The sequence below is a fragment of the Barbus barbus genome (genome assembly GCF_936440315.1).
Source record: "Barbus barbus genome assembly, chromosome: 17".
NCBI lineage: Eukaryota > Metazoa > Chordata > Actinopteri > Cypriniformes > Cyprinidae > Barbus > Barbus barbus.
The window spans coordinates 1,774,284-1,787,500 of NC_136745.1; the positions used below are offsets into that span (position 1 = coordinate 1,774,284).

General features: G+C 40.1%; 1 protein-coding gene across 2 annotated transcripts in view; it reads right to left on the reverse strand.

Moving 5' to 3' along the window:
* Positions 1–1,500: 1,500 nt before the first annotated feature.
* spag1b (sperm associated antigen 1b) overlaps positions 1,501–13,217 on the reverse strand; it is a 17,853-nt gene continuing 6,136 nt past the window's right edge. For both annotated transcript variants that reach the window (XM_079438420.1, XM_079438419.1), the window contains exons 8-16: positions 12,605–12,735; positions 9,086–9,192; positions 6,673–6,775; positions 6,293–6,544; positions 6,091–6,214; positions 5,873–5,999; positions 4,966–5,115; positions 4,564–4,881; positions 1,501–2,000 (exon numbers count right to left, since the gene is read on the reverse strand). In XM_079438420.1, the coding sequence (XP_079294546.1) occupies positions 1,872–2,000; positions 4,564–4,881; positions 4,966–5,115; positions 5,873–5,999; positions 6,091–6,214; positions 6,293–6,544; positions 6,673–6,775; positions 9,086–9,192; positions 12,605–12,735 (1,441 nt within the window). In that variant the 3' untranslated portion in view covers positions 1,501–1,871. The remainder of the gene's footprint in view (positions 2,001–4,563; positions 4,882–4,965; positions 5,116–5,872; positions 6,000–6,090; positions 6,215–6,292; positions 6,545–6,672; positions 6,776–9,085; positions 9,193–12,604; positions 12,736–13,217) is intronic.

The window sequence follows — 13,217 nt, forward strand, 5'->3', positions numbered from 1 at the left end:
ATCATGAACATGGTCCTAGAAAACAGCGCCATAACATTACGGCAAATACAAAGAAAAATTATAGAAAACAATGACATGTTTCAAAATATTGATAGGGTAAGCTTATCAACACTGGACCGTGTCTTGCGCAGAAATCATCTCAGGATGAAGCAGGTCTACAGGGTGCCATTTGAACGCAATTCAGAAAGAGTCAAAGAATTGCGATATAACTCTGTGCAAGTGAGTCCCACAATTGATGCATACTCTCAACACTGTATACAGTAAATTCTTCTGTTGTTTTGTATGTAGTGTATGTGCAACTTTGTGTTGGTTGGGAATGGGATGTACACTGTTTACATTGTTTTTGCGGGAAAAATAAAATAAACTTTTACCGTGTATTTGTGTGTTCTGAGTATAAAAACAATATTCTCAAATATTTTACAACACACTTATGTATGTACTGTCTGTAGTAAGTGTAACACTGAACCAAGAAAAGGCCTAAGTCATTATGATGAATGGAGAAGAAGTGTTTTCCATTGAGCACATCAGTGTTCAGCTGGTTCTTATAAATGTCTATTCATATGATGGTTTGTGTGTGTCATTTGAAAACAAAATACAATTTTGAGAAGAAATAACATTGTTTTGAATGTAAAGTTTCATTTTGCAGGAGAATTGAGGGGTTTTGCCCATTGTGTGTGTTTTTTTGGATTTGTGTGTAGAGTTCTGAGAATATGAGGCATGCTTTCAGAAAATGTGTGTAAACAATCGAGAAAAACTGTAATTGATATTCAAATTTTCTGAGATACTGAATTTGGGACTTTCATTAGTTGTCAGTTATAATCATCAAAATGAAAGGAAATAAACATTTGAAATATATCAGTCTGTGTGTAATGAATGAATCTAATATACAAGTTTCACTTTTTGAATGGTATTACTGAAATAAATCAACTTTTTCATGATATTCTAATTTTATGACCAGCACCTGTACACTATCACATTTCTATAATTCAAATCCATTAAAGGATTGTTAGGCTGCATTAATTAGGTCAACCGTTAACACTTCCCAAAACACCGGATGTACTTGTTACATCGTTAGAAGAAAGGCATCTACGCTAATATTAGTCTGTTTCTTTCTTATTCCGAGGTCACGGCAGCCACCCAGATCCAGACTGTATCCAGATCAGATGGTGGATCAGCACCTAGAGATGACCTCTACAGCAGGACACCTAGATGAGCCCAGAGACTGATCCCCAGTGAAGACCCTGTCTCCAAGACGGCCATCGGGACAAGAACACAGGAACCAGATGAGTCCTTTGCACAGTCTGACTCTGCTTTAGTCTAGATTTAAACTGCTGATTTTGTCTGGCCAGAGGAGAATGACACCATTTCGACAAACTATTTCCCGTCTAAATACTGTAAAACTGATATAAAGTCACCCAGCTTTATATCAAGCTGATGTAAAGCAGCTTTGACACAATTTGCATTGTTAAAAGCGCTATACAAATAATAGTGACTTGACTTGACTATTGATCTGAACACTCGTTTATAATTCAGTAAAGCAATAAAATCATCTTTCATTGAGAATTAAGAACTAAACCTGCTTTTCACAGCAAAACATACAATCATTCTGAAAACAGTTTTACACTCGCGGCTCTATAAATGCATGTGCTGTTGAAATGTGTGTGTGAGTGTGTGTGTGTGTGTGTGAGTCTGTGTCTGTCTGTCTGTGATGTGTGTGTGTGTGTGTATGTGTGTGTGTACACTTGCGCGTGAGTGTGTGCATCTGTCTCTGTGTGTGTGTGTGTGTGCTTCTGATTGTCCGTCCTGCTTCCTCTCGTCTCAGAGCCGTCCAGTGACGTTGAGTGTGGAATCATGGGAAGCCTGAAGGAACGTCACAGGTATTTGTTGGCCAGGTTTGTGACGTCATTTTGTGAGAAAGCTTGAGTCTGCACTGCATGAAGCTTCTGGAAGATCTGTGAGAGCTGAGAGCGATCCTCACCGTCCAACAACATCAGCACCATCTACACACACACACAGACAGATGAGAAAACGCTTTAACACACTGATAATGACACTTGCAGTGTGTTTATGATTGTTCTGCTCACTAAATAATGCACACACACGTTTCCTCAACCCAGCACTGTCTTCTGATTGGCTGATCAGGGACTCGTCCTGCTGTCCACTATTACGTGCTTGTAGATCTTAAATAAGCGTTGTTGGCGTGTGATAGGGCTGCTTGATTATGGCAAAAGTCATAATCAAGATTATTTAACACGATCATGAGCACACCATATGACCAAATCTTTATATGAGTAATTTATTTAAAGACAACGAGATATCATATATATATATTTTCTGTAAACAAGGTTGCTATGACATCATTTTAGACACCAGCAGGATACCAGGGTAACTTATATAAGTTAAACAAATATTGAAACAGTAAGTAATGAAACAAAAACAAAAAAGCAAAGGACATATGTGACCCTGCAGCACAAAAGCAGTCATCAGTAGCACAGGTATATTTGTAGCAATAGACAACAATACATTGCATGGGTCAAAATTATACATTTTTCTTTTATGCCAAAAATCATCAGGATATTAAGTAAAGATTATGTTCCATGAAGATATTTTGTAAATTTCCTTTCGTAAATGTATCAAAACTTAATTTTTGATTAGTAATATGCATTGCTAAGAACTTCATTTGAACAACTTTAAAGGAGATTTTCTCAATATTTAGATTTTTTTTGCTCCCTCAGATTCCAGATTTTCAAATAGTTGTATCTCAGACAAATATTGTCCTATCATAACAAACCATACATCAATGGAAGGATTATTTATTCAGCTTTCATATTATGTATAAATCTCAATTTTGAGAAATTGACACTTATGACTGGTTTTGTGGTCCAGGGTCACATATTTTACACATATCACTTGCTTTGTTTATTACTGATGCTACAAACATCCATCAGCCCAGAGCAGTGAGTTTTGTTGTTTGATTAATAGTAAGCAAAGTCTGCAGCAAGAATGTATGGTGTGTGGTAGGCATGTTGTTAGCATGTCATTGGCGTGTTGTCAGTGTGTTTGTTGCCGTCTGTTAGCGTGTTTATTGGTGTGTGTTAGCGTGTGGTTGGTGTGTTCCTAGCGTGTTGTTGGCATCTGGTTGGCGTGTTTGTTTGCATGTGGTAGGCGTGTTGTTGGTGTGTTTGTTTGCGTGTGGTTGACATGTGGTTGGCCTGTTTGTTTGCGTTTTTTTGGCGTGTTTGTTTGCGTGTGGTTGGCGTGTTTGCGTGTTGTTGGCATCTGGGGTGTATTTCAGAAAGCACGGTTAACTTACCTTCAGCTAAACCCTGAACTTCGGGTTGATTAACCCCAAACCTTGCTTACTCGAGGAATGTGGTTCCAAAAAAATGTCCGGGAGTAAGTTCATTCAACCCAGAGTATGTTCCTGATTAAGACTCAAGACATTCTCAACAGAGCAACGAATCGACGAGTCACTATGGAAACGGATGCTAAGGAAAAGCACACCATGCTGTTTCTTTCTTCTTCTTTTGTTCAATGGTCGTTTACACGCTTAGTGCATATCGCCACCTATTGATGGTTGTGTAATCATTTTTTTTCCCGTTTAATCTTTAATCCTTGTGAATATGACTTATATTTTTAGTTTGATGCTAATTATATATTAAGTCATATCAGATATGTATTTTATTATAGAAATACATTATAGAAAATGCCAATCCATGTGTGAGATGATAATATAAAATGTAATAAGTATATATAATATAATAAATTAAACATTACCTTGTCATAGTGTTTTATAATTTATACAGATAACTGTTATATATGCCAATAAAATAAATAAAATAACCATATTAGAATAATATATTACCTTATTTATTACTTATATTAGTGCTATATATATATATAAGGCTATATTATATAATGTAATATTATATGATGTTGTGCGTTATCTGTCAGGCCCACTGAAGGCTGGTCAGTATATATCACGCGTGCACTGATAGCACCGAAGTGAACTAACCCTGAACATAACCTTCTCTGGAGCAGGTTATCTTCAGAGAGCAAGTTACTATGGTTACTTACTTACCCTAAAAGTAACCTCCGATTTTGGAACCGAAAGCCGAGTTTATCCGCTCGCTTATCCTCAAACTTACCCGGGCATGTCACATAACCTGCTTTCTGGAATACACCCCTGGTTGGTGTGTTTGCGTGTGGTAGGCGTGTTTGTTTGCTTGTTGTTGGTGTGTGTAGTAGACATGTTGTTAGCGTGTGATTGGCATGTTGTTGGTGTGTCAGTGTGTTTGTTACCATCTGTTAGGGTGTTTACTGGCGTGTGTTAGTGTATGGTTGGTGTTCTTAGTGTGTGATTGCGTGTGTTAGCATGTTTGTTGGTGTGTGGTTGGCGTGTTGTTGGCATGTTGTTAGCGTGTGATTGGCATATGGTTGGCATGTTGTTGGTGTGTCAGTGTGTTTGTTGCCATCTGTTAGCATGTTTATTGGTGTGTGTTAGCGTGTAGTTGGTGTGTTCTTAGCGTGTGATCGGCGTCTGTTAGCATGTGGTTTGCTCACCGTAAGTCTGCGTGCCGTCTGCAGCTGCTGCAGGTGCTGGAACACCAGCTCGGGGTGTGTGTGCAGCAGGTGTGTGTTCAGGGCTCGTATGATGAAGCCAAGCATGTGTCCGTCCAGCTGCGTGCTGATGAGCCGCGGCAGGCGTTCGGAAGCGACGGAGCACAGGAGCTCAGCACAGGTCAGCAGGTCACTGCCAGAGAGAGCACTGTTTAGCGCCTGACCGAACTCAAACGTGTTAGATGGCCGCTGGGAGACGGACTGCATGACTGCACTGCTGCCCTCATCATCATCTTCGTCATCGTCATCATCATCATCCACCTGCACAGAGAGATGACCTCAGACCTGTGCTCTGTGTGTGAGAGTGTTTATCTGTGTGTGTGTGTGTGTGTGTGTGTGTGGGACCTCAGTGATGATGACGCTCCTGCGAGGTCCTGATGAACATCTACTGTCCGTCATTAGACGCGTGACCTCCATCAGCAGCTGCTCCGCCTGCATCACACTCGCATCCAAACACAACACCTGCTGCAGGTCTGAACGACACGCCGCATAATCCTGCACACACACACAAAAATCGAGTTAAAATAATGTTTAATGCAGCATGGCAATTAAACAAACAGCTGATAAAAACATCACAATAATCCACACCACTCCAATCCATCAGTTAACATCTGGAGAAGACAAAAGCTGAAACAAATCCAGCATTAAGACACTTTTAACCCAAATATGAGTCCATAATACATAATATTGCTTCCTCCAGTGAAAAAGTGTTCTGGTCTGAATCAGGAGAGAAATCTGCACAGAGCAAGCAGCGTTTACAAGCCAAAACAGCTCTAAACAAATATGTGGCTGGATTTTGATGTGAGAGACAACAGGGGATGTTATTATGGATTATGGACTCGTATTTGAGTCAAAAACATCTTAATGCTGGATGTGTTTCAGCTTTTGTCTTCTCCAGATGTTAACTGATGGACTGGAGTGGTGTGGATTATTGTGATGTTTTTATCAGCTGTTTGGACTCTCATTCTGACGGCACCCATTCACTGCAGAGCATCCATTGCTGAGACATTTCTCCAAACCTGATGAAGACACAAACTCATCCTGATCTTGAATGGCCTTTAAAACATTTTAATATATGGAAAATTATAGTTTCAGAGGATCTTATAATATTAAAATATCATCTCTGTCTGAACACTCACAAGACGAGGAAGAGCGACAAATGAGATGTGTGTTGCAGTAATGTCAATATTCACAGTGTTGCTTACGTTCAGATGATGGGGGCGGGTCAACAGGTTGTCACGGTGACACTCACCTTCAGGCCCTTATTGGCCAGTGCGCGTCTGTAGAAAGCTTTCTTATTGGTGGGCTGGAGCTGAAGGGCGGAGTCACAGTCCTTCTGGGCCTCAGTGAAGCGCTGAAGTTTGATGTAGCAGAGCGCTCTGAAACACACACACACACACATCAGCTTCTGCGGGTCCTGCTAACACACACACACCACACACACACACACACGGTCACAGTCAGTCTTACCTGTTGGTGTAAACGGCACATTCGTGTGGCTTCAGCTGAAGACATTGAGTGTATCTGTCCACTGCCTCCAGATAGCGGCCGCTCTGCACCAGAGCATTCCCATCATCCTTCAGGAGCTTGAACTCTGGGAGACCACACCAAAACATCTGTTAGCCTGTCGTCATTATAATGAACTGTATGTACTATGTGTGTGTGTGTGTACCTGCTGCTGTGTGTTCAGTGTTGGTATGTGTGTGTTCCTCTGTCTGAGTTTCTCCAGGCGGTCTGTTTTCCTCGCTCCTCTGGTGGGCGTGTCCAGTGGGCGGAGCTCCAGTCTGTGTGTGCTCTGCTGTTGAACCGCCCCGTCTGCTGCTGTCATTGGTCGGTTCATTCGTGGTTTTGTGTGTATTTCCCATGATTCCACTCTCTGCCCCGCTAACATCCCACTTCTCCTGTCTGCTTATATCCTGAGCACCTGAACATAACACAGCAGCTCTCTGATATCCCACAATTCAGTGTGACTGTGACAGTCTGAGTTTCACAACGATCAAAGATCACTACTTCACTCAGTTTCGCTCTCGTTCCACAGACACTCATCCTCACCTTCATCCTCCTCCTCTTCCTCCACTTCCTGGATGAGGATCTTCCTTCCTGTGCAGCGTGTCTCCTGACGCCCGTCACTCTCCGTCTCGTCCATCAGCAGCTTCTGAAGGTCAGAGGTCATGAACAGTTCAGCCAAACATGAGGTGCACTAAATGATGAGAGAATGATGATGAACTGTCCCTAGCTGGGTTTCCATCCTAAATTGCGAATTTAACTTGTGTGCAAAATTGGAATATCGCATAAAACATTTGTGAATAGCACCGTTTCCATCCAACGAGTCAGAGAGAACAAAATCATCACTAAATCACTGAGAAAAGTAGGAGAAGCCACTGAATTTAATAATTCTAAAATATAATAAATTACATGCACTTCGAGCGAGCAGACGAAACAATAAATACGGTCTTGCTTTCGGAGGTGAATGTCAGCTGTTTGGTAACGCAGGTGTTCTGGGAGGCAATTATACAGAAATACTTTGACGACAGACTTTACTCAGGCATTTCAGAATGACCATAACAACATTTCAGATGCTGTGCAACAAAATCAGTCCGCTGGCTAGTCAGGTTATGCCATCCCATAGCGCAAAGTCACATGACTTTTTTGAATGCTCATGCGGGATTTATTCTGCAGTAGAATTCGGTCCCGACCTAACTGATACGCAATTTCCTGATCGATCCTCTAATAATAAACGGTCAGACACGATAGAAATAGATTTTGATGATCTTTTAGTCCAGGGAATTCAGCGAAACTGGCATAGGAAGGTCAAGAAGCAGGAGAAGAAGGAACGTCGCAAACGGGCCAAGGAGAGAGCCGGAAGCCCGAAAGATCTTCTTCAAGATGAGAGCAATTCTGAAGTTAATGAGAAAACAAGAATCAATGAATACGAGAATAATGAAATTAATGAGAGAAATAATTGAATTGCATGATTTCTCAGCTGAACAAATGATTTAGGAACAATGGAACTTCAAACTGCTGTAATAGAAATATAAATGTCAAATGCCATGTGTGCCTTATATTTTGAGATCACAACTGTTGATTGCTTTATGGTTTCAGTTGCTATATGGTTATTTTGCTTGCTTTGTAAAAGGAGGGTTAAAAACCAGGAGATGCATTTTGCAACGTGTGTGCAGAATGGAACTTCTAGTTAAACCGAAGCGTAAAGTGTTGTTCACACCTACTAGAGGTGTGCTATTGCGTTTAGACATATATGCTCATGACTTGCTTATGTTTTGTAAGGTGTTGCAATTTTTCTTATAGTTTAAAATAGCAATAGGCATGCTTGCTGTCTAGAGATGTTACAATTTTTCCTTGTGAACTTTTGACTCTGTCTTGTGAATCCTCTGTGTTTCCTGCCTGCACAGGAGGAGGGGGCAGACACAGACAGGGGCAGAAGGGGGAAGAATGATGGGAGGTTTTTAATCAAATTAATGCAAATGATATACAAGGCTATAAAATGCTTATGAAACGGATGTACGGCATTCGTGGTGAAGATTTTTACTCGCTATTATTTTTGTTATTTGCTTAAGAGTTAATGTTTTTTAATAAAACGAAACCATTGTATTGGTAATTCGTTAAACTTTTAAAACAAGCCTCTGAATGATTAATCAATAATAACCAGTTATCAGAATCTGAATGAAACCTTGTTTCGAGCTTCAAGTGGTCTGAACTCGACTGAGCCAGGACGGACACCGGGAGAAAGGACTCAAAACTTTTGCCAACATCTGTTCAACTGGAAGGTAATCATATATCTGTTGATTATGAATTATTTATGCGTGTTATAGACGTGAATCATAAGTTTTAATCCTTTAATCCGGTATAGCAAATACAACAATTCGCAAAATGCATTACCATCTCCCATTATTCGCATTAACCCTTTCTCGCACAAGTCAAAAATCACCTCAAGCGAGTGTAAAAACGTTTTTGCAAATTAAGGGATTTCTTTTTTAAATTTCCGTCACTCGTTTCTGATGCGATGCTTCAAAATTATGTTTTATTAACAAAGTTCAGGAGGAGCACATTCAGATAATTAACCTAATTAACACAAGAGGAGCACAATCAGTAATCAACCCAGTTAACAAGATAAGAGGAGTGTATATATACACAGCAGACTTACCTCTGTTCCTTGACAGTTTTCCAGCATCCCTCCACCCTTTCTCCGCACTTACAACTATTCCTGTCCTAACCTGTAGGGGGGTACTCAGGGTTTGGGCCAAAGCTCCAAGCTCGGAGCCTCCCCTCGGACAGCACGCCAAATACGCATAAACTTTATTCTATTTCTTATATGTGAGTGTGAATTTGTGAAATGTACATAAAAAGAGGGTGACGGAAACATAGCTACTGTGATTGAGTGTGTCCTGTGTAAGAACGCCATCATGTGGTCAGTGTGAGGCATCACTCCAGATGTGTGTGGATGTACCAGCGCTGTGGCGTTGTGCGGCTCGATCTGGAGAACGGCTCTCAGGTCATCATGGGATTCCTGCCCTTGACCAAGATGTCTGTGTGCAGTGGCACGGCGCAGTAGAGCTACACACACACACACACACACACACACACAATTTAAGTGTACAGCAGTTACAGTAGGTATGCAATGTAAAGTAAACCTGTGTATTTTCTAAATGCAAGTTATAGCTTTTTTTTAATAGAGCGATGAATCAACAAGTCACTATGGAAACAGACGCTAAGAAAAACTACTACTTTCTTCTTCTTCTGTTCAAAGGCAATCTTGGTTCATATCACCACCTATCTGGTTGTTGTGCAATCATTTTTAATTTTTTTCCCGTTTAATCTTTAATCCTTGAGAATAAGAATTACATTATTTGTTTTATGCTAATTATAAGTCATATCAGATATGTATTTTTACTATAGAAATACATGATAGAAAATGCCAATCCATGATGTGCGAGATAATAATATAAAATGAAATAATGTATATAATATAGTAAATTAAATATTACCTTGTCATAATAGTGTTTTATAATTCATACAGATAACTCTTATATGCCAATAATATATATATATAGTAACCATATTAGAATAATATATTACTGTATATATTACTTATATAATTAACATATCATACAACTATATATATAGATATAGATCATGTGCTGGTTACTCCACTGCACACCTCGGATCACTTCCTCCTCACTCTTAACCTCAACATGATTCCTCACACATCACATATCCCTCCACGTGTCACTTTTTGACGTAACTTACGCTCACTCTCACCCTCCCGGCTATCTGCTATGGTTTCATCTTCGCTTCCTCCCCCTGAACAGTTATCATCTCTTGATGCTAACAGTGCTACTGATACTTTCTGCTCCACTCTGACGTCTTGTTTAGATACTTTCTGCCCCTTATCTTCCAGGCTAGCCTGTACCATCTCTTCTGCCCCTTTGCTGTCTGACGTTCTCCGCGAACATCGTTCTAAGCTCAGGGCTGCTGAAAGGGGTTGGCTTAAATCACAAAATCCTACTGACCTTAATTTATATCAATCACTCTTCTCTGACTTCTCTGCTAATGTCTCCACTGCTAAAAGGGCATACTATCATGACAAAATTAACAAATCTTCTAACTCTTGCATGCTCTTTAAAACATTTTCCTCCCTCCTTTGTCCGCCTCCTCCCTCTCCTTCATCAACTCTAAAAGCTGACGACTTTGCCACGTTCTTCATTAATAAAATTAAAACCATCAGTACACAATTCTCCACACCACAATCTGTCAAGCACATCTTACCAGCAAACATACACTCGTTCACATCCTTCTCTTCACTCTCTGAGGCAGAGGTCTCTAAACTCATCCTACTACCTGTCCGCTTGATCCTATTCCATCTCATCTCCTTCAAGCCATTTCTCCTGCAGTTGTACCTGCACTCACTCACATCGTTAACACATCCCTTCACACTGGTGTTTTCCCCTCAGCATTTAGACAGACTCGTATAACCCCACTTCTTAAAAAACCCACTCTTAACCCAACTCTTTTAGGGAACTATAGACTGGTTTCCCGTCTTCCTTTCATTGCCAAAATGAATGAGTTGTGTTCAACCAAGTCTCTGGCTTTCTCACACAGAACAACCTCCTGGACAGCAACCAGTCTTTCTTCAGAAGTGGACATTCAACCAAGACTCTCAGTTGTTGAAGCTTTTGCTTTTGACAAGATTAACCACCAGATCCTCCTGTCAACCCTATTGAGAAAGGGCATCTCAGGAACCGCACTCCAGTGGTTTGAGTCTTACCTAACAGATAGGTCCTTCAAGGTATCTTGAAGAGGTGAGGTATCCAAGTCACAACATCTAGCTACCGGGGTGCCTCAGGGCTCAGTTCTTGGACCACTTCTCTTCTCTGTCTACATGGCATCACTAGGTTCTGCCATTCAGAAACATGGCTTTTCATATCACTGCTATGATGATGACACTCAACTCTACCTCTCATTCCATCCTGATGATCCGACGATAGCTGCTCGCTTCTCAGCTTATCTAACAGACATTGGATGATAGATACTTTAGTAATCCCCAAGGGTAAATTCAGAAATTTCTTGCTGGATGAAAGACCATCACCTTCAACTCAACCTTGTCAAGACAGAACTGCTTGTGGTTCCATCAAAGCCATCGTTTCATCACAATTTCACCTTCCAGTTAGACACATCAACCATAACTCCTTCAAAAACAACCAGAAACGTTGGAGTTGTGATTGATGTTCAGCTGAATGCTTCACAACTCCTTGTTCAAGCTCTTGTTCTGTCCAGGCTGGACTATTGCAATGCTCTCTTGGCAGGTCTTCCAGCCAGTTCTAACCTTTACAATTAATCCAGAATCTTTAATGAGCCGAAAAGAATGCACGTCACACCTCTGTTTATCAATTTGCACTGGCTACCAATAGCTGCTCGCATAAAATTCAAGGCATTAATGTTTGCCTACAAAATCACCACCACTCTGCAGCACTTTACCTAAATTCATTACTTCAGACTTATGTGCCCTCTAGAAGCTTGCGTTCTGCAAGTGAACGTCGCTTTATTGTTCATCCCAAAGAGGCACAAAATCACTTTCACTGACATCTTCATTAAGTGTTCCCTCCTGGTAAAAACACATCTCTTCCATCGTTATTTGACTCTCTAACTCTAGCACTCTCTATTCTAATTCTATTCCATTCTATGGATTTGTTGACTTGACCCTCTAACACTTGCATTCTCTATTCGTTTTCTATTCTATCTTTTTTTTCTCTCTTTGTTTATATATATATATGTGACCCTGGACCACAAAACCAGTCTTAAGTGTCAATTTTTCTAAATTGAGATTGATACATCATCTGAAGCTGAATAAATAATATTTCCATTGATGTATGGTTTGTTATGATAGGACAATATTTGTCTGAGATACAACTATTAGAAAATCTGGAATCTGAGGGAGCAAAAAAATCTAAATATTGAGAAAATCTCCTTTAAAGTTGTTCAAATGAAGTTCTTAGCAATGCATATTACTAATCAAAAATTAAGTTTTGATATATTTATGGTAAGAAATTTACAAAATATCTTCATGGAACATGATCTTAATATCCTAATGATTTTTGTCATAAAAGAGAAATGTATAATTTTGATCCATACAATGTATTGTTGTCTATTGCTACAAATATACCTGTGTTACTCATGACTGCTTTTGTGCTGCAGGGTCTCATATATACGTGTACTGTGTTAGGCTAACCAAGACTTGTCATAGCACTTGCATATTATTGCTCTTTTGTTGGTTTTAATTGCTTCTATCATCATCATTTGTAAGTCGCTTCGGATAAAAGCATCTGTTAAATGACTAAATCTAAATATATATATATCAACATTTACTGGTATTACTATACTATACTATATAACATAGGGAATACCAGATACACACACACAGTCACTCACTCACAGGATCAGTGGTGTGTGTGTGTGTGTCGCTCCTCACCTTTGGCGTTTCCAGGCTCCAGCTGTAGAGCCGTGTCGCAGTCGTTCAGAGCCGCGCTCCAGCGCTGCAGTCTGATGTTAGCCTGAGCGCGGTTATTAAACACAGCGGCTGACCACGCCAGAGACAGACTCCTGCAGAAACACACACACACACACACACACACACACACACACACAGACACACACACACACACACACACAGAAACACGCACACGCACACACACACACACACACACACACACACACACACACACAGAAACACACACACACACACACACACACAGAAACACACACACACACGTCACTGCAGCTCAGCACTCCCAGGTAAAAATAAAGCGTACTTGAATACACTAAAAGAATACTTGCATACAATACATAATACAAGCAAATACATTTGTAGAACATTCCTAATTTTTGTGCTAAATAAAATTTTAAAGGTTCTACACAATAAATGTACTAATTAAAAATATTTCTACTTCAGTACTACTTCAGTGCAAGTGCAATAGTATACTAAATACCACTGATATTTAAACAGATTTTTGTACATAGAAATAAAGTGTACTACTGCAAAAATATACAGAGGACTTTTATTAGTTCAACGTTTCTTAAACGTG